A 19,754-nucleotide genomic window follows, 5' to 3' on the forward strand; every position below is an offset into this window, starting at 1 on the left:
ATATTGCCACTCCTTCATCGTCACAGATTCAAAATCCTGTACCACCTTTATTAACGGCATTTCTTCTAGTTTTCCTTCCAGCTGCGTAGGCCCCCAAGGACCTTGCAAGGCAGTGACTTCTGGAACCAGAAGTCAATGCCGTCATTAACTGCAAAACCTAGGAGCAGCTGCATGCTTATATAGAGAGAACATTCCATACTAAAAGCACTGTGAGTGAACAGACATTAGGTTTCTGTAGTTCAAGAAAGTGACTCACTACCAACCTCTCAAGGGCAAATGGAGATGAGGAATAAATGCTGTTTTATCCAGTGACGCCTACATTCCGTGATTGACTTTTTTTAAAATTGGCTTCGTAATAATTAAGAGGCTAGCTTCATATTAGTTAGACCTTTGTACAGGCAGTCCCTGATTCATGAACGTCTGACTTACGAACGCTCATACTTACGAAAGACATACCATGTTAGTATTAATTTTTAAGATTCACCATGCAAACATTTGCTTAAACTTTCAAACAGTTATTTTATGCTGTACAATATTGTATTGTATTTTATTGTCTACTGACTTGAGTACAAACCAACTTAAAAATGTACTTAAAAACAGAGCCCATTCATAACCCAGGGACTGTAGTGGTGAATGTTGAATGCATGACAAGTGAATGTGTTTTCTAATAATAATGCTTCCTGCTTGTAGAAGAAAGGTAGGTCCTGTGTCACAGTGGTTAGTGACTCTAACTCTGAATCAGAACTTCCAGATTTCACTTCACCCAGGACTTGATGGCTGAGGAAGGTGCACCCAAAATGTGATCAGACAGGTTTTTATTGACCTTCCAACACATGCCAATGGCAGGTTTTTAAGAGTGGGAGAAAGCCATGGTCAGCTACGTGACAAAGAAAGTTGGAGCCTCTTCCATTACTATCAAAAACCTCTAGACTAACATATATGCATGTAAAGATGCATGTTCCCACATGTACTCTGGCTTCACCGAGTGATCTGTAATGTACCACCATTTGTGGGAGAAAATAATCTGACCAGTGATCTTTTAAAGGATGAATGCAGTTGAGTCGATGTGATGGATGTTAAGTAGATATGAGATAGTGGCCCTTTTCTCTTCCGAAGGTCATTTTTAGAGGCAAGACCCTATAACAGTAGAAAATAAAATGGAATTGGATGCTTAAAAATAAATGTGATGCAAAAGTTGAATTATCTTTGTTAAAAAGTGCATTTTTTCATTTATTTACCTGTTGCAGCCTTTCATGTCACCTCGTTATCCAGGAGGCCCCAGGCCGCCCCTCAGAATACCTAATCAGGTAAAATTATATTTGTAGTGCATGATATCAAGAAACTTCACTTTATGAAGCCTTATACTCACTGCTGTTTGCTGTATTGATTTGTTCTGTTGAAATGCCTATAATAATTATACTTTAGTTCTTTGGTTGGAGTACATTACATTGCTACATCTCAAAATAAAAAAAGGAACTGGTTTGGTTGAGAAATGTAGCCTTCTCTTTGCAGTAGCCGTTCTGATTGTTCATGAAGGTAAGTAGAAAATGATATTTGCAACAATATTCCTTCTTATTCAATACCTGATTAAGGGATGCAGTGTTGAAAAGGGGAACTGGTGGGAGGACATTGTTTTTGCAGTTGACTACCCTCCCCTCCAAGCTCACCTTGTGACCCCTTTCTGCCATCACTGACCTGTACCTACGCCTGTCTTTGAGTAAGTGTAGTACCAGCAGCAACCATAAAAAGGAGGGTAGTTGTATTTGTTGGATGTTAATCATCTCAGCCGAGGGCATCATGCAGGAATTCCTCGGGGGACTCAATCATCATCAGCTGCTTCGTCGATGACCTCCCCTTCATCATAAGGTCAGAAGTGGACGATTGCATGATGTTCAAACATTGAAGCGGTTTATGTCAAATACTGCAAGACCTGACCAACATCCAGGCTTGGACTGACAAGTAACATGCTAACTTTCTTGTTGCCCAGATATCAGGCAATGACGAAGTCCAATAGGATAGAAACTTACCACCTCCTTTCAACATGAAGTAGCACTACCATCACCGAATCCCTCAGTATCAACATATTTGGTGATTACCATTCATCAGAAATTGGATTAGACCACCCATTTTAAATACTGCGGCTGCAAGAGCAGGTCAGAAGTTAGGAGTTTTGAAGTAGGTAACTCACCTCGTATCTCTCCAATACCTATCCACTGTATACAAGGCTCAACTCAGGAGTGTGAGACTACTGTTCAATTGCCCGGATGGGTGCAGCTCCAACAGCACTCGAGAAGCTCAATACTTCAGAACAAAGCAGATTGCTTCATAAGTACCTACACCACCATTCAACATTTACATCCTTAATTACCTGGATGCACCGCAACACCACCCAAGGCTCCTTCCACACTTTCTAGATCTCTACCACCTAGAAGAATGAGGTTAGCTGTTTCTTGGGAACACCACCACCTACTTGCAAGTTCCCCTCCACGCCACATGCCATCCTGACTTGGAAACATATCGCCTGTCTATGGATCATTTTCTGGAGCTCTGTTCCTAGTAGCACTACTGCTTCTATGTCCAAGGACTGAAGCAGTTCCAAATTGCAGCTCACCACCATCTCTAAGGTAATTAAGGACAGATAATGAGCGTTGGTCAAGCCAGCAATGTCCAAATCCCATGAAAGAACAAAATATATGTAAGATGACCAGAAGTTTGTTTAAGGAGATATGTTTTTAAAAACAAATCTCAAAGATGGAAAGAGAAAAAGAAAGACCACACAGCTTAGGGAGGGAATTTCAGGATTTAGGGCCTGAAAGCTGTGATGATTAAAATCAGCAATATGCGAGAGGGTAGAATTGGAGGAGCACAGGTCTTTGCAGATTGCAGAACTGCAGGACATTATCGATACATGAAAAGACAAGGCCGTGGAGTGATTTAGAAACAAGGATTGAGAATTTTAAAATGGATGTATTGTTCAACAAGGAGTCAGTGTAGATCTGCTGGTGATTGGAGGAAGGTATAGGGGAGATGTCAGAGGTAGGTTCTTCAGAGAGTGGTGGGTGTGTGGCATGTGCTGCTGGCAGTGGTAGTGGAGTCAGATACTTTAGAGACTTTTAAGCAGTTCTTGGATAGGCACATGGAGGATAGTAAAATGTAGGGTATGCAGGGTAGATTGATCTTAGTAGGATAATAGGTCGGCACAACGTTGCGGGCTGAAGGGCCTGTACTGTGCTGTACTGTTCTATGTTCTATGTTCTGTGTTCTAAATTGGGGGTGATAAGTGAACAGGCATTTGGCGCAATTTAGGAGATAGGCGGCAGGATTTTGGATGGTTTCAAACTTAGAAGTTAACAATGCTGCAAAGCCAATCCTGCATACAGCCATTAGTATATAAATTTGCTGCCTGCCTCCCTCCCAAGAGCAAACTTTTCCAGGAAAATTTCTGAGCAGAGGGAATGCTTATGGGACCTATCTAGACTTGACTCCAATTTTCCCAGTCCCATGGATTTCAAGCGTATCATTATATTATCAGGGAAATTCAGCCCAGTGTCTTCCTAATTTTAGTTAGACAAAATTTCTGCTCATCTAGTGCCAAATGTTGTTCAGGCAGTCTGATATTTTTAAAAGACGGTGCATGATATTGAAAGTGCTGCAGTTCCTTCGTATTTATGGAGTGCTAGAAATTGGGTACAAAGTGCTGGCCCATTAAAGGGTACAACAAAGATATCACAAATGCTTTTACTACTTTCACTATATGAGTACAATAATAAATAAAAAGAGATAAAGAATTAATTTCTTAAAATATTGTGTAAACTTGTGGCACTATTCTGATACAGGGTGGTCCAGATTTATGAACGTCCAACTTACGAATGCTGATACTTATAATGGATTTCGTACAGGGTTATAATTTTAAAGATCCGACATAGGAACAGTTCCTGTACTGACGAATGGCTCCTTTACTTTTTCCAGCATTGCATTCCAACCTGTGTACAAGCTGACTTGAGCATGAACTTCAGATTGGAACCTGTTCACAGAGACTGCCTGTATTTGAGTATAAACCATTTTTGCAGGACCTTAATTTAAATACATAAAAAAACCTCTGCCAACAATCATGCCAATCCATAATATTTCAGAATTTGAGAAGATAATTGGTACATAATTTGCTGGCTAGAAAATCTGTGAAACTGGGTAGAACATCTGTTTCACATCCAACCAGGATGAAAAATTAGTGTTCCCCTGGTTCATGTCAGTTTCTTGACCAGCAAGTTATGTTCAGATTTTCCCACTTATGTTTGCTGACTATTTAGAAACTCATGTGGCAGAAATGCTCTGCAATTGGTAAAGTTGTAAAATACCAACATTTTATAGCCGTGACTGACTATGTACTTAAAGTGACTGTGCTGAAACATGGTAAGAATTCAAATGTAAAATATGCAGAATCTGTTCACTAAACTGCAAAGGATCCCCTATAGCATGGCGAAGCATGTACTACAAGCAGCCAGGGAGGGACATGGATAGTGCCAACTTGCCAGAGGTATAGAAATTGAAGATGATGGTGTCTTTGATGACAACTGGCAGCACTGTCTTTGCCTTGCTCTGTGGTTGTCGGTCCAGCTTGACGAGACAGCTCAATCCTGTGATCATTTTGTGGAAACATCGCCACAGACACTTTTAGTGTGGTTCAGTCAGGAAGGGTGCTGTTTGAGCACTCCCATTTGAGAACATACAAATTAGTAGCAGAGTAAGCCATTGAACCATTTCAGCCTGCTTCGCCATTCATGAATCATGGCTATCTGATTGTGGCCTCACTCCACTTCCTGCCTACTCCTGATACCTTAATCTGAGCAGTGTCATACGCCAACCCCAGACAAACTGCAAGTAGAAACTCCATGACTTGGTGTGTGTGACACATACCCAGAGGTCTTTCAAAACTACAATTCTCCATCCAAAGATCCAGCACTTTTCATTTGAAAGAACTTCAATCAACTCATCTGTTGACACACTATTTACCTTAACTCTACAGCAACAAAAGGAAAAGTGAAAAGCACATCATCTGCAAGTTAAATGGTACAACACTGAAGGTGCTGGGATTACAGGGGTGAATCCTGAACAACATTGAACTCTGCACGCTAAAGCATGGACATTATGGGACCAGTGAAAACTAATTGGGGTACTAAATCAGCATTGAATACTGACTTGATGTCACCTTTTATGGGCTCTGCATTTTTCTGGCCCACACGTGGGACACCTATACTACTGCCCTGAAAAACATGGTGTTCGGCAATGGCTGTGTTACAAATTATCAGAGAGATGCCTTGACAGTTTTGTATCACCCTGTTCCTGGAGTACTGACACTATTAAAGTCAAAGTTGCTGCAGACTTTGGACATTCTGTCAAAGTAAGTACCATTTCCGAAAGTGTTCTTCTGTTGTCTACATTCTTAGTGTCCCCAGTACACCCAGTAATGCAGTGATACTGTAATTGTGTACATCGGCTACACTTGAACTTGATTTCGCTGCCTTTCGCCATTTTTGATGTTTTTGCTGCATATCTTAACTAGGTTGCAAAAAGTATCAAAGAAACCCAAATGAACAATCACTTCTTGCTTACAGAATATTGGATTTGTACAGTAATCCCATGTTCCAGGTGCTAGATTTTATTAGGTGGGTGTATAGACTGGAGGTGAGATGACAACGCTGTAGAATTGCTGACTCTGTGCTCATGCCTATGCGCAGAATAGGTAGATTTGAGTGTAAGACATGTACAGGGAACAGTTATATGTATGTAATTAATCAAAGATTAAAGAGTAATTAAAACTAAGTCTAAAATTTGGTACACTAGGATTTTAATTGGACTAGAAATCACATCTCAGAATTAAAATAGATGCATTTTTAGGTGCAAACATACGAACAAACAAATGAAATGGCATGGGCCATTCAGTCCCTCAAGCCTGCTCTGTGATTCAATAAGATCATACTGATATGATTGGAACCTTGAATCCACATTTCCACCTACCCATGATAATCCATCAATCCCCTTACTTAACAATAATCTAATTTTGCTTTAAAATATCCAAAGATTCTACTTCTACCATCTTTTCTGGAGGATAGTTTCAAAGAGTCATATATATCTACAGCATAAAGACCCTTCAGCCAATCATGTCCATGCCAGTCAAAAACAGCCACCTAACTCTTCTAAGATAACAAGGTGTAGAGCTGGATGAACACAGCAGGCCAAGCAGCATCAGAGGAGCAGGAAGGCTGATGTTTCAGGCCTATTTCTGAAGAAGGGTCTAGGCCCGAAACGTCAGCCTTCCTGCTCCTCTAATACTGCTTGGCCTACTGTGTTCATCCAGCTCTACACCTTGTTATCTCAGATTCTCCAGCATCTGCAGTTCCTACTATATCTGAAACAATTTTAACCACCTAACTCTTCTAATCCCATTTTTCAGCACTTGGCCCATAGTCTTGTATGTCTTTGCATTGCAAGTGCATGTCTAAATATTTCTTAAATGTTATGAAGGTTTCTGTCTCTACACACTTAAAGGCAGTAAGTTCCAGATTCCCACCACCCTCTGGGTGGAAAGGTTTTTTCTCACATCCCTAAACCTTTTGCCCCTTACTATAAATCCGTGCCTTCTGGTGGCTGATCCCTTCTTCAAGTGGAAATGTTCCTCTTGTGCACCCTCTCTGTGCCCCTCAATTTTAGACATTTCAATCATGTCCCCTCTTCATCTCCTCTGCTCTAAGTTAAACAACCGCAGTCTTTCCAGACTCTCTTCATAACTGAAACCCTCCAGTCCAAGCAACATCCTGGTAAATCTCTTCTGCATCCTCTCCATTTGCACCCTTGTGCCTCCTACAATATGGATTCTAGAGCTGCACACATTACATTAGCTGTGGCCGAACCAGTGTTTTATACTGTTCTAGCATAACCTCCCTGCTCTTAAACTCAGTGCCTCAACTAATAATGGCAAGAATACCATATGCCTTCTTAACCACTTTATCCATTAGCCCTGATATCTTAAGGGACCACAGTGTACATGCAGACCAAGGTCTTTCTGATCCTCAGTACTTCCCAGAATTCTACCATTCATCTATTCCCTTGCCATGTTTATTCTTCCCAAGTGCATCACCTCACATTTATCCGGATTATAATTTTGCCTGATCTCTCTTTTACATGAACAGACTCTGATCTTTAAACACTGCCCATAGTTCTAGATTCTTCCATAAGTGTAAACATGCAATTTACATTGTCTCTGTCAAGATCCGTCAGCATATTATATGGTTCAATCAATTAATTGGTAAAGTGTGTTTCTTCCTTTTTACACCCCATTGCTGACAGTCACTTGGAGGAGTGCCAGGAACACAACCATTGCTGCCCAGTGGGATAGATCCAACGCGGCAGCAAGGTAAGTAATATTCTCAATTCTATAACATTTTTTCAGACAGTTCTTAATAGTGGATAAATGAGGTGCTTTAATATTTGAACACAATTCTAAAATTTTCTGTTGTCTTTTTATTTTCTGAAAATCTGCTCTTATGTGGACAAGACAGTACTAGGCGTTTATAGGAAACATTAATCACAGTATTTACAAAAAGTGTTACCTGTAATTTGTAATATACATAACAAATTACATCTTTTTACAATGCTATTACAATGTTATGGTTGTATAAAGCAAATACAAGCTACAGAAAATGTCACCTAGACAATGCTATTTTAAGCTGAAGCCACTTAAATTTATATTGACTTTAATTGTGTTTAATGTATGTGTATTTGTATGTATATTGTATGTTATATTTATTGCACGTAAAGTGTAATAAACTATTAATTATTTTGATAAGAATATTTAGCGGTTTACTACAGATTTTATTGTTGCAAAATATATGTTCTCATTTATGAAATCCATAAGTCAACTGAAATGTACTAACCTTTCCATAGTCCTTTATGATGTTCTGAAGGAATTGGTAAACCACGGGAGAGATAACTCAGGTTTGTGATATTTTGCCAATCAGGACATCCGACCATGGGTGGACCAATGCAGAGAATGACTCCTCCACGGGGTATGGTTCCCCCCTTAGGACCGCAGGTAATTATTAATTAACTGTATTCATTTTTTTTGCTGTATGTGCCTTTGGAGATGTTACTGTTTGTATATTCATTGGTCATAAATGCAGTATATTCATTCTTAATTGGATATGTTGCATGTAGTTTTAAAAAAAACACTGCCTAAAAAGTAATCCATTCTTTGCTTATAGACCTGAAGCTTTAAGTTTCCATTGAACTTTCAGTATTATTCATGTTAAAAACACAGGCCACTGTCCTAGAGTTTTACTAGGGAAATCATTAACCTACTTTCCTTTCTTTCCCCCTTCCTCTCTGGTTTTCTTTTCTTTATGGTAGTCTGACCCTTGGTTATCATTGCAGAGTTACGGAGGAGGAATGAGGCCCCCGCTGAATGCATTAGGTGGTCCAGGCATGCCTGGAATGAACATGTAAGTAGAGAAACCTCTTACATACTGTATACATTTCCTCTGTCGCCCTTGTTTTTTTTATCAATATGGTCAATATCCTCATGTATACCTGCCATTTTTTTTAATAGTCTTTTCTAACTGCACTTTTGCCTTTAAAGATCCAGACATCAGACCCAGATGTCTTTTTTGTCATCCAGTTTGGAATCATTCAATTCAGGTTGTTCTTTTTTCATGTTTTATTTTCTCAGAATGCACTACTTTAATGTTTTGAGGTGCTTCTGCCACTTATCTTTCAACATCTTCTTACAATCTTCTGCGTTCTATCTCATAGTTTGCCATGCTTATATTTAAATCATTTATATAATGGAAAACAAACAGGTCTCAGCAGAATTCTGTAAAGCACCCCAAAACCTCTGTTTGTTTCTTATACCACTTTAGCCCGAATCTGTTATTGATTAAAAATGAACAGCTGTTGGCCTTGCAAGTGATGCTCACATCCTGTGAAAGAATAAAAATAATCATTAGATAATTAAAGTTACTGATTATTATAGGTGTTCCACATCTGGGGTTGTTTTTGTTAATTTGTCTGCATATTACTTTTCGCAATTTTGTTTTGTTCCCCAGGTAGGCCTCTATGTATATATCTGGAATACCCTAAACCAAGTGTGTCAGCATTCATAGCAAAATGCTTATGTTGTATCTTTTTAAATATTTCTTAAAATCTAAATATATAACATCTGTGTACAAGAATCCTAGTTCAGGGAATTGTGGCACGCTGCTTACACTTATTACCTATTTAAATCAATTTCCTTTTCCTTGATTTATAAAACAACGAAAACTTTGAGCACAAACAACTCTCTTTTGCATCTACATTGGTCTGCCCTGATGAACCTATGCTTTGTCAAGATTTTAACTTCAGACCTTGCATTAACTCATTGCAGAAGGTAAGGATATGACCGCATGCCAAATTAATGGCAAAATTAATGAGCCTTGTCAAGGATATGAGGAAAATGATTACCTCTGAGTTCTGTAGATGAATCTAAGAGTCTAACACACTTCAGAATAAAATTTTCATTGGCAAGGGAAGTATTCCTATCCCGAGTATCACAGAGATGTGATTCAACAATGACACATTTTGGTTAAATATTTAGTGATGTAGATCTGTTTTTAGAAAACACAAACCGAAAAGAGATACAGCATTTTATGTGTGGACTTGAGCCTGAGGGAAAATGGAGATTCTTGTAAAGTATTTCAACTCAATGTTAAAAGAGGAAGGGGTAAATGGGACTGTAGATATATCTGGTAGGTTGTGGTAAAGTCACTGCTATAAATAATATTTAAATGGAAATTGTTAATATGTGACTACACTGTTTGAAGATCTGCTAAAAGAACAAACAATGCAACTGCTGGAAACATATGATACAAATCAGTCACCGTGGATTTAAAGGAGGGAAGTATTGTCAATACAAAATTTGCTGGAGTCCTTTTAAAGGAAAAGAAGAGACTTTCTGATGACTAAATTCTGTGGATGTAGTATTTTTAAATTTTAGCAAGCCCTTTGACACCATACCACACAAGCAAATAGCCCACAAGCCAAAATCTAATCTGACAATCGTGACTTTTTTAAGTGGAATTGACATTGAATGGAATTGACATTTTTATTGCATTTTCCTTTCGAGTATTTACTTTTAGCGATGGTACTGCCTCAATCTCCTCATTCCCATTTTGTCCATCTGCCATATATATATGGAAGCATAGCAATTGCTCAACATCCCCATCTTTCCCTTCTGGTCATTGCACCTTGGAAATAATACAGTGATCTTGGAAAGGGTGCTGAGCACTTCCATCAGAACACTTCCAAGAGTTCACGATTGTGATTATGAGGAGAGATTACATGTATTGGACTGTTCCCTCGAAAGTTAAGGGGTGAGTTGATTGAGGATATTGATAGAAATTGGGGTAGAAATTGATAGGGTAGATAGAACTAATTTATATCTGGACCTGAACTTGAAATAGGGTAGGCCATTCGGGGAGAAGTTAGAACAGACTTCTTCATCCAAAGGGTTGTAAATGTGTGGAAATTTTTTTCACCAAAAGCAATAGATGCTAGCTGAACTAATAGTATTAAATCTGAGATTGATACAATTTTGCTGGACAAAGGAATAAAAGAATAAGGAGTAAAAGCACAGTACTTTGGATGCTGGAAATAAAACACGGTATACTGGAGAAACTCAACAGGTCTGGCAGCATCTATGGAGGGAGAAACATGGTGAATGTTTTGTTTCTGATCTGACTGTAGCTCAATTGCCTGGACTTGAAACATAAACTTTATTTTTCCCTCCCTGATGCATGAGACCTGCTGAATTTCTCCAGCACTCCTTGTTTTTATTATCAATGAGTGTGGAAGCCAAGGCAATTGGATACAGTTAAGATGATTTCAAATCATTGAAGAGTGAGCAGTTTCGAGGAACTGAATGCACTACTGTTGTTCTGTTTTGCCTAATATACATATACAAGATGACCACCTTTTGTTTTAAATTATTCCACCTCTTCTTTGACTATCCTTTTAGTTATTTGATTATAAAAGCTGTTGTCACTTCCCATTAGTACTCCAGCTACCTAATCTTCAGGTAAGAGGGGTGGCCATGGGTACCACATGGGCCCCAGTTATGCCTGTCTCTTCATGGGGTATGTGGAACATTCTTTGTTCCAGTCCTATTCCAGCCCCCGCCCCTACCCACAACTTTCTCGGATTGCCCACCTAATCTTACTCTGCTTCCCCTCAACATCTTTCAAATTGTTGAAGATTCCTGTTATATTATGCACTCTAATTTGATCATTTGTCTCTTTCTAAAACCTCCTCTGTTTTTTATCCATGGAAACCCAGCCTTTGACAAGCACTGTTTACTCTGAGTTTTGAGTTGTGTTATCTGTATCTTTGCCATCACCAATGCTGGTATAATACATGACCTGCCTTTTATTTCAACCTTTTAATCTTGATGATTTCCATAGTTCTTTGTAAAAGCATCCATATGAATTAAATGATAAAACTATGCTGATTGGTGGTATAGTTCAAGAACTGCTTAACGTATGGCACCTGACATTTTGATAATAAAATGTGTAAAAAAAAAACTGATTGCACTTACGTAAGGGAGAGGATTATTGGGAAGTCTTGTTACCACTGAGACAGTAACATTTTGTTTCTCAGTGGCATAAATTGCTTGTTGGTAAAGTGCCAAAGATTATTTTGTTATTTGAATTAACACTCCCATCTGTCACTGTTTCTTGCAGGGGTCCCGGAGGTGGTCGACCATGGCCAAATCCACCAAATGCAAACTCAGTAAGTATATCTTAATGCTTGTATGACTCTTACAGCAAAGAATAAATCTGTTGCCTCTCAGCATTTAAATGGTCACAGGGATGCACAAGCTGAAATATATTCCCCATATAATAAAACACTACTTGCGTAATTACAGTAATTGTTTCTTATAAAAAGAAATTGATGCCTATGGACAAGCACACACATATTGTGATACAAAAATGAATGAATTCTTATTTATGCATGATTTTAATTGCAAAATTCAGTTCTTCCCTTTTTTCTTTTTCCAACGTTCTCCAGATCCTAGAATCTATATGATGATTTGCTTCTTGTAAATTTCCCATTATTTTCAGTCAATTTATGAACAATTCAGAAAGTGAAAATATGAATATTTACTTCAGTTTGTGTAACGAAAGTGTTTTGCAGGACAGCACACCCTCCTTGCTGTCTTCCTACTTTTAGTGTTTCTCAACATAATTCATGTAATTATGCTGAGCAAGATGCAAAGTAAGAACTGATGACTTTGCAAAAGCATGAATTTGTTTCCATTGTTTGATTACGTGAGCAGACCAAAAAGAAAATTCCCAAGTACGTATGAAGTATTCTGTGGTTGTTTAGCTCAGCTGTTCTCGATTTTAGTGTGTAGTTCAGAGTAACACCAACAGCATGGGTTCAGTTACATTTCAGGTTGAGATAGACCTGGGACTTCCCTCCTAGACCTGTCCTGAAGCATGGAAAGCAACAGCAAACCAGCACTTTTCTTCTGAGCCAAGAAGAAAGCTCAGAATGAATGTCAGCAGCCAAAGACCTGCTTTTGGGTGGAGCATCCATGATATTGTGTATATATGAATAAACACACAATTAAACATAAATATTGTTGGTATCTAATTGTCAAGCTTTTCCCATTGTTAACCTTTATAATCACAATATGTTCAGCTTAACATCAGGACCTTGGTGTACAGCATCCATATCACCACTAATATTTCCCTTGAGCTGTGGCTTCACAGTCGAAATCTACTTGCAGACATAAGTTTGTATAAAACATCACTTTGCTTATTTCAATAATGAAGAATGACAGTTGTGCTGAAAATTAAATTTGCAATTAAAACCAATAGAGAGCGAGCAAGTATTCAAGTAATTTATCTGTGACAATTCAAGTAAGAGTAAAGTAATCTTAATAATTGCAAATTACTTGTTCACAATTTCTTTCTGTCAAAATTGTAAAAGGAGAAAAGATGAATTTACAGTTTTTTTGTTATAGATACCATATTCATCAGCATCACCTGGCAATTATGTGGTGAGTAATATTTTGTTGTTTTTGTTTCTGTAGGCTGTGCTGTTTATGTTCCAGGTGTGTGAATGGTTGGCCAGATGTTAACAGCAGCACCAAGTGTTTTGGCTGAGAAATGAACACCTGATTTTTGTTGTTTTGTCTGGCATTCATACTGCATATGTTGATGTTCATTAGTAAATCAGTCTGGTCAAAATTGCTCTGAGATCTGTTATATATCAGCATATGGTGCTGTGGCAAATTGTCTTTGATAATAAGGAAGAAAACACAACACATTACTGGCAGTAGGCTTTTGCATATTTAAATTTGAGTGAAATTGAAAATGCTTGAATAGAAGAATGTTGATTTTCTGATAATATTTGTATAGTAACTTATTTTCTGTGTGAATTGTCAGTTAACAGTACAGCATCCGGTTTGGATATCAAAATCCATATCCTGTGGTGAGAAAACTCTTAAACACAACTCCGTCAATTTGAACTCGAGTTGTTATACAGTAGAATATCATCTCATGGCGAGTTTTGTCAATTGTTTAATCTATGTCCGGGACTAAAAATGAAGTGTTCAGCTTATGAGAGGAAAAGAGCTTCTAAACTGATCCATTTGAATCATTTGTCCTGATAACCAGCTAGAGAACAAACGAGTAGAGTGTAGCTCAAACAATGCAGTATTTCTTAATAAACAGGCAACGTGTTGTAATACTGTTTTCAGGGAAAGAAAAGAAGCACCAACTTGTTGTTTTCCCTTTAAATAATCCTTGGTGGCTTGTTTTTTTGAAAAAAACAAACTAGATTGTGTTAGATCTAAGGAAGAGACATACAAATTGGTCAGAAAAAAAGCAGACCTGGAGGGACTAAAGGCAATATCTCCAAATTTGCAGATAACTCAAGGTTGGGTGGGAGGCTGAGCTGTGAAGAGGATGCAGAGATGCTTTGGTATGATATGGGCAAAATGAGTGTGTGCAAATGCATGGCAGATGCATTAAAATGTGGATAAATGTGAAGGTTATCTACACTGGGAGCAAAAACAGGTGCAGAGTATTATCTGAATGATTTTAAATTGAGAGAGGGGAATGTGCAATGAGACCTGAGTGTCCTTGAATACAAGTCACTGAAGGTAACCATGCAGGTGCAACAGACAATCAAGAGGCAATGAAAACATGTTTCCATGTTTTGGCCTTCATAATGAGAGGATACGGGTGCAGGAACAGGGATGTCTTGCTGCAATTATACAGAGCCTTGGTGAGGCCTCATCGGGAATATTGTGTACAGGCTTGATCTCCTTATCTGATGCAGGATTTTCTTGCTATAGAATGAGTGCAGTGAAGGTTTACCAAACTGATTCCTGGTATATTATTAGAAGTTGAAGCAGTTCGGATTGTAGTTGCTGGAGTTCAGGAGGATGGGGGTGATGAAGATCTCGTAGAAACCTATAAACCTGTAACAGAACAAGAGTGGGTAGATGCAGGATTGATGTTCCTGATCATGGGGGATTCCAGAATCAGGGGTCACAGTTTAAGAATACGGTGTAAACCATTTTGAACTGAGATGAGGAGAAATTTCTTCACCCAGAGAGTGGTGAGACCACTGAAGGAAGTTGAGTCAAAGCATTGTATGATTTCAAGAAGGAGTTTGATATAGCATTTTGGGCTAAAGGGATCAAAGGATATGGGGTTAAAATTGTTCCAGAGATAGTAGGAACTGCAGATGCTGGAGAATCTGAGATAACAAAGTGTGGAACTGGACGAACACAGTAGGCCAAGCAGCATCAGAGGAGCAGGAAGGCTGACGTTTTGGGCCGAGCCCCTTCTTCAGAAATGGGGGAGGGGAAGGGGGTTCTGCAATAAATAGGGAGAGAGGGGGAGGCAGATAGAAGATGGATAGAGGAGAAGATAGGTGGAGAGGAGACAGACAGGTCAAAGAGGCGGGGTTGGAGCCAGTAAAGGTGAGTGTAGGTGGGGAGTTAGGGAGGAGATAGGTCAGTCCAGGGAGGACGGACAGGTCAAGGTGGCGGGTTGAGGTTAGTAGGTAGGAGGTGGGAGGAGGGGATAGGTGGGAGGAAGGACAGGTTAGGGAGGGGGGGACAAGCTGGGCTGGTATTGGGATGCGGTAGGGGGAGGGGAGATTTTGAAGCTTGTGAAGTCCACATTGATACCATTGGGCTGCAGGGTTCCCAAGCGGAATATGAGGTGCTGTTCCTGCAACCTTCGGGTGGCATCGTTGTGACACTGCAGGAGGCCCAGGATGAACATGTCGTCTGAGGAATGGGAGGGGGAGTTGAAATGGTTCGCGACTGGGAGGTGCAGTTGTTTAGTGCGAACCCAGCGTAATTGTTCTGCAAAGCGGCCCCCAAGCCTCCGCTTGGTTTCCCCGATGTAGAGGAGGCCACAACGGGAACAGCGGATATAGTATACCACATTTAGTAGATGTGCAGGTGAACATCTGCTCGATGTGGAAAGTCTTCTTGGGGCCTGGGATGGGGGTGAGGTGGGAGGTGTAGGGGCAGGTGTAGCACTTCCTGCGGTTGCAGGGAAAAGTGCCGGGTGTGGTGGTGCTGGAGGGGAGTGTGGAGCGGACAAGGGAGTCCCAGAGAGAGTGGTCTCTCCGGAAAGCAGATAAGGGTGGGGAGGGAAAAATGTCTTTGGTGGTGGGGTCAGATTGCAGATGGCGGAAGAGTCGGAGGATGATGTGTTGGATCCGGAGGTTGGTGGGGTGGTACGTGAGGACGAGGGGGATTCTGTTTTGGTTGTTATTGCGGGGACGGGGTGTGAGGGATGAGTTGCAGGAAATGTGGGAGACTCAGTCGAGGGTGGTCACCACCACTGAGGGGGGGACGTTACAGTCCTTGAAAAACGAGGACATCTGAGATGTACAGGAGTGGAATGCCTCATCCTGAGAGCAGATGCGGCGGAGGTGAAGGAATTGATGTCCTCGTTTTTCAAGGACCGCAACATCCCCCCCTCAGTGGTCAAGAACGCCCTCGACCGTGTCTCCCGCATTTCCTGCAACTCATCCCTCACACCCCCTCCCCGCAATAATAACCAAAACAGAATCCCCTCGTCCTCATGTACCACCCCACCAACCTCAGGATCCAACGCATCATCCTCCGACCCTTTCGCCATCTGCAATCCGACCCCACCACCAAAGACATTTTTCCCTCCCCACCCTTATCTGCCTTCCGGAGGGACCACTCTCTCCGTGACTCCCTTGTCCGCTCCACACTCCCCTCCAGCCCCACCACACCCGGCACTTTTCCCTGCTACACCTGCCCCTACACCTCCCCCCTCTCCCCCATCCCAGGCCCCAAGAAGACTTTCCACATCGAGCAGATGTTCACCTGCATATCTGCTAATGTGGTATACTGTCTCCGCTGTTCCCGTTGTGGCCTCCTCTACATCGGGGAAACCAAGCGGAGGCTTGGGGACCGCTTTGCAGAACACTTAAACGCTGGGTTCGCACTAAACAACTGCACCTCCCAGTCGCAAACCATTTCAACTCCCCCTCCCATTCCTCAGACGACATGTCCATCCTGGGCCTCCTGAAGTGCCACAACGATGCCACCCGAAGGTTGCAGGAACAGCACCTCCTATTCCGCTTGGGAACCCTGCAGCCCAATGGTATCAATGTGGACTTCACAAGCTTCAAAATCTCCCCTCCCCCTACCGCATCCCAAAACCAGCCCAGCTTGTCCCTGCCTCCCTAACCTTCCCTTCCTCCCACCTATCCCCTCCTCCCACCTCAAGCCCCACCCCCAGCTCCTACCTACTAACCTCATCCCGCCCCCTTGACCTGTCCGTCCTCCCTGGACTGACCTGTCTCTTCCCTACCTCCCCACCTACACTCACCTTTACTGGCTCCATCCCCGCCTCTTTGACCTGTCTGTCTCCTCTCCACCTATCTTCTCCTCTATCCATCTTCTATCCGCCTTCCCCTCTCTCCCTATTTATTTCAGAACCCCCTTCCCCTCCCCCATTTCTGAAGAAGGGTCTAGGACCGAAACGTCAGCCTTCCTGCTTCTCTGATGCTGCTTGGCCTGCTGTGTTCATCCAGCTCTGCACCTTGTTATCAAAGGATATGGGGAAATGTGGGAACTGATTATTGAGTTGGATGATGAGCCACGATCAAAATGAATATAGAAGTTGGCACCAAGGGCTGTATGGCCTACTTCTGCTCCTATTTTCTATGTTTCTATGTTTTACCTGTTCAAGCTCCCTGTATGATTAAAATGTCCTGAAAATATGACAGTGTACCTGGTCGTCTTTGACAGTTTACAAGCCAGTTAAAATTTGTCTTCACCATGAAAAGTTATAGTATTGAAGGGGGCTTTCAGACTATTAACTCTGTACTCTGTAAACAATCCAACTCTGATCCCACTGTCTTTCTATTTTCCTATAACCCTGCCTTGTTCTCTACATTGAAGATTTGTATGATTTTCCTTTCAAAGTCACAGTGGTCGCTTTTCAGTTGCTTCTTGCAACAAATTGCTCCATTCTCCTACAATTCAGCTTAAAAAAGGTGTGTGTTTGAACAATTCCTTTTATGACTACAAGACACCCTGAACTGTTTTACAGCCATTTTAAGTACTTCGGGAGCATATTAGCTGTTATAATATTGGAAATACAGCAGTCCGTTTCTTCGGAACAAAATCCCACAATAGCCATGTGAAAATGACCAGATAAACTACCTTTGTAATGTTGATTTGAGAGATAAGCATTGACGATAACTGGATAGCTGCCCTCTCATCTCTGTAATAGTGCCCTAGGATGTCTTCACATCCCGAGACAGCAGAAGGGGCCCTCATTTAATGTCTCATCCAGTCAACAGCACCTCCAACAATCCAGTACTCAATCGGTACTAAAATGGTGTGTCAGTCTTGATTTTTATACTCAAGTCCTATGCATAAAGATCTCTTAGATTCGGTCTCACTTTTTATTACCGTTTTCAATTGATTGTTAACTATTTAACAATAGAAAATTTTTGTTCACTCTGTCAAATCAGCAGAATTTTAAATTCCCGTGAACCTCCCTTAAATCTCTCTTCAGCTTCTCCAGAAAAAAAACCTATCATATCTAATCTTTTATGAGTAAATAAGTCACTCAGCTGTGATGCCATCATTGTATTTACATGACACACTCTTTGGGGAGGCAGTGGCTCAGTGAGAATGTCACTAGTAATATAAAACTCCAACCTCAAGTTCTGGGGACTTGGGTTTGAATCCCATCATGGCAGATGGTGAAATTGGAATTCAATAAAAAATGAAATTAAAAAGCTAGCAACGTGGCCACCACCTAGTAGTGTAAAACCATGTTGTAAAAACCCATCTGGTTCACTACCGCCTTTTTGGATAAGGAAACTCTTTGTCTTCCTTACCTGAGCTGGCCAACATGTAACTCCAGACTCTCTGGAATGTGGTTGACTCTTAACTGCCCTCTGGGCAATTCGGTTTGGGCAGAAAATGCTCGTCTTGCCTAGCACTCTCATTCTATGAACAAATAGAAAAATAACTTTAAGTAACTTTAAGCACTTTTAAAAGTTCTGTAGTAGGGCATTCAAAGTTACATACAGTTCTCAAATTTAGTTCAATAGATGCTTCTACTAATTTATTATTGTTCATTTATTATTGTATTTTATGCTCTTATTTTTAAGACCCAAAATGTTTGTCAGAATTTGGGTTTGTTGTCATTTTAATTCACTGAAAATTTATTGGGTTTTAGTTCTGCTTAAATGTTGAATCTTTAAAACAAAATGAGTTCACACATGTTTAGGATGTAAGGCCACGACATAGGAACAGAAGTAGCCATTCAGCCCAGTGAGCCTGCCCATCATTAAAGATCATGGATGATCATCTTCTAAATGGTACTTTCTTGCATCATCTCCATGTTCCTTAATATCATTAGTCTCCAGATTGTTTTGTCTCAAATTTGCTGAGTTTGAGATATCAGAGTCCTCTCTGGTAGAGAATTCCAAAGGTTTGTTACCCTTTTGGGTGAATAAACTCCTTCTCATCTCATGCACAAATGACCTGACCCTTATCCTGAGATTACGGTCCCTAGTTCGAGTCGCTGGCCAGGGAAATCATCCTATCAAATCCATCTTGTCTTGTTCAATAAGAATGTTATAAGTTTTTCAATGAGCTCATCTCTCATGCTTCAAAATTCTGGGGAATACTGACGTAATTTCCTCAATGACCTCTCATAAAATCACCGTCCCGAGAGATTAAGCTGCTGAACTTCTGTTTAAATCCCTTTGTAGTAAGAATATCCCTCCTTAGACAGGGAAATCAAAACTGCACTTAGTACTCCAGGTGAGGTCTCATCAAGGCTTTATACAACAAGAGCAAAACATCTTTACTTCTGTGCTCAAATTCCCTTGAATGCATGCCAACATACTGTTTGCCTTCTGAATTCTTTACTGCATCTGTGTGCAAACTTTTATTGACTCACAGACAACAGCGCCCAGATCCCTTTGAACACTTGCGATTCACAACTTCTCACCATTGAAGAAATATTCTGCCGCCTTTTTCTGGCGAAGTGAATATGTTCTTTGAATGTAACGTGAATAAGTATTCATATCTGCCATGTTCTAGATTATTCACTTAGCTTGCCCCAGACCTTTTGAATCTTCTTTATATGTTCCTCACAATTTATATTCCCACCCAGTTTAGTATCATCAGA

At 40.5% G+C, this 19,754-nt stretch overlaps 1 protein-coding gene across 1 annotated transcript in view; it reads left to right on the plus strand.

Annotated features, from left to right (window-relative positions):
* The window catches only part of LOC109914713 (single-stranded DNA-binding protein 3-like), a 47,643-nt gene that overhangs the window by 17,316 nt on the left and 10,573 nt on the right, over positions 1–19,754 (plus strand). Inside the window, exons 4-9 of the mRNA XM_048593763.1 lie at positions 1,248–1,307; positions 7,345–7,411; positions 8,016–8,089; positions 8,428–8,495; positions 11,766–11,814; positions 13,055–13,090. Of these exons, the coding sequence (XP_048449720.1) occupies positions 1,248–1,307; positions 7,345–7,411; positions 8,016–8,089; positions 8,428–8,495; positions 11,766–11,814; positions 13,055–13,090 (354 nt within the window). The remainder of the gene's footprint in view (positions 1–1,247; positions 1,308–7,344; positions 7,412–8,015; positions 8,090–8,427; positions 8,496–11,765; positions 11,815–13,054; positions 13,091–19,754) is intronic.

This window comes from Rhincodon typus, chromosome 3 (assembly GCF_021869965.1).
Source record: "Rhincodon typus isolate 14 chromosome 3, sRhiTyp1.1, whole genome shotgun sequence".
NCBI classification, from domain to species: domain Eukaryota; kingdom Metazoa; phylum Chordata; class Chondrichthyes; order Orectolobiformes; family Rhincodontidae; genus Rhincodon; species Rhincodon typus.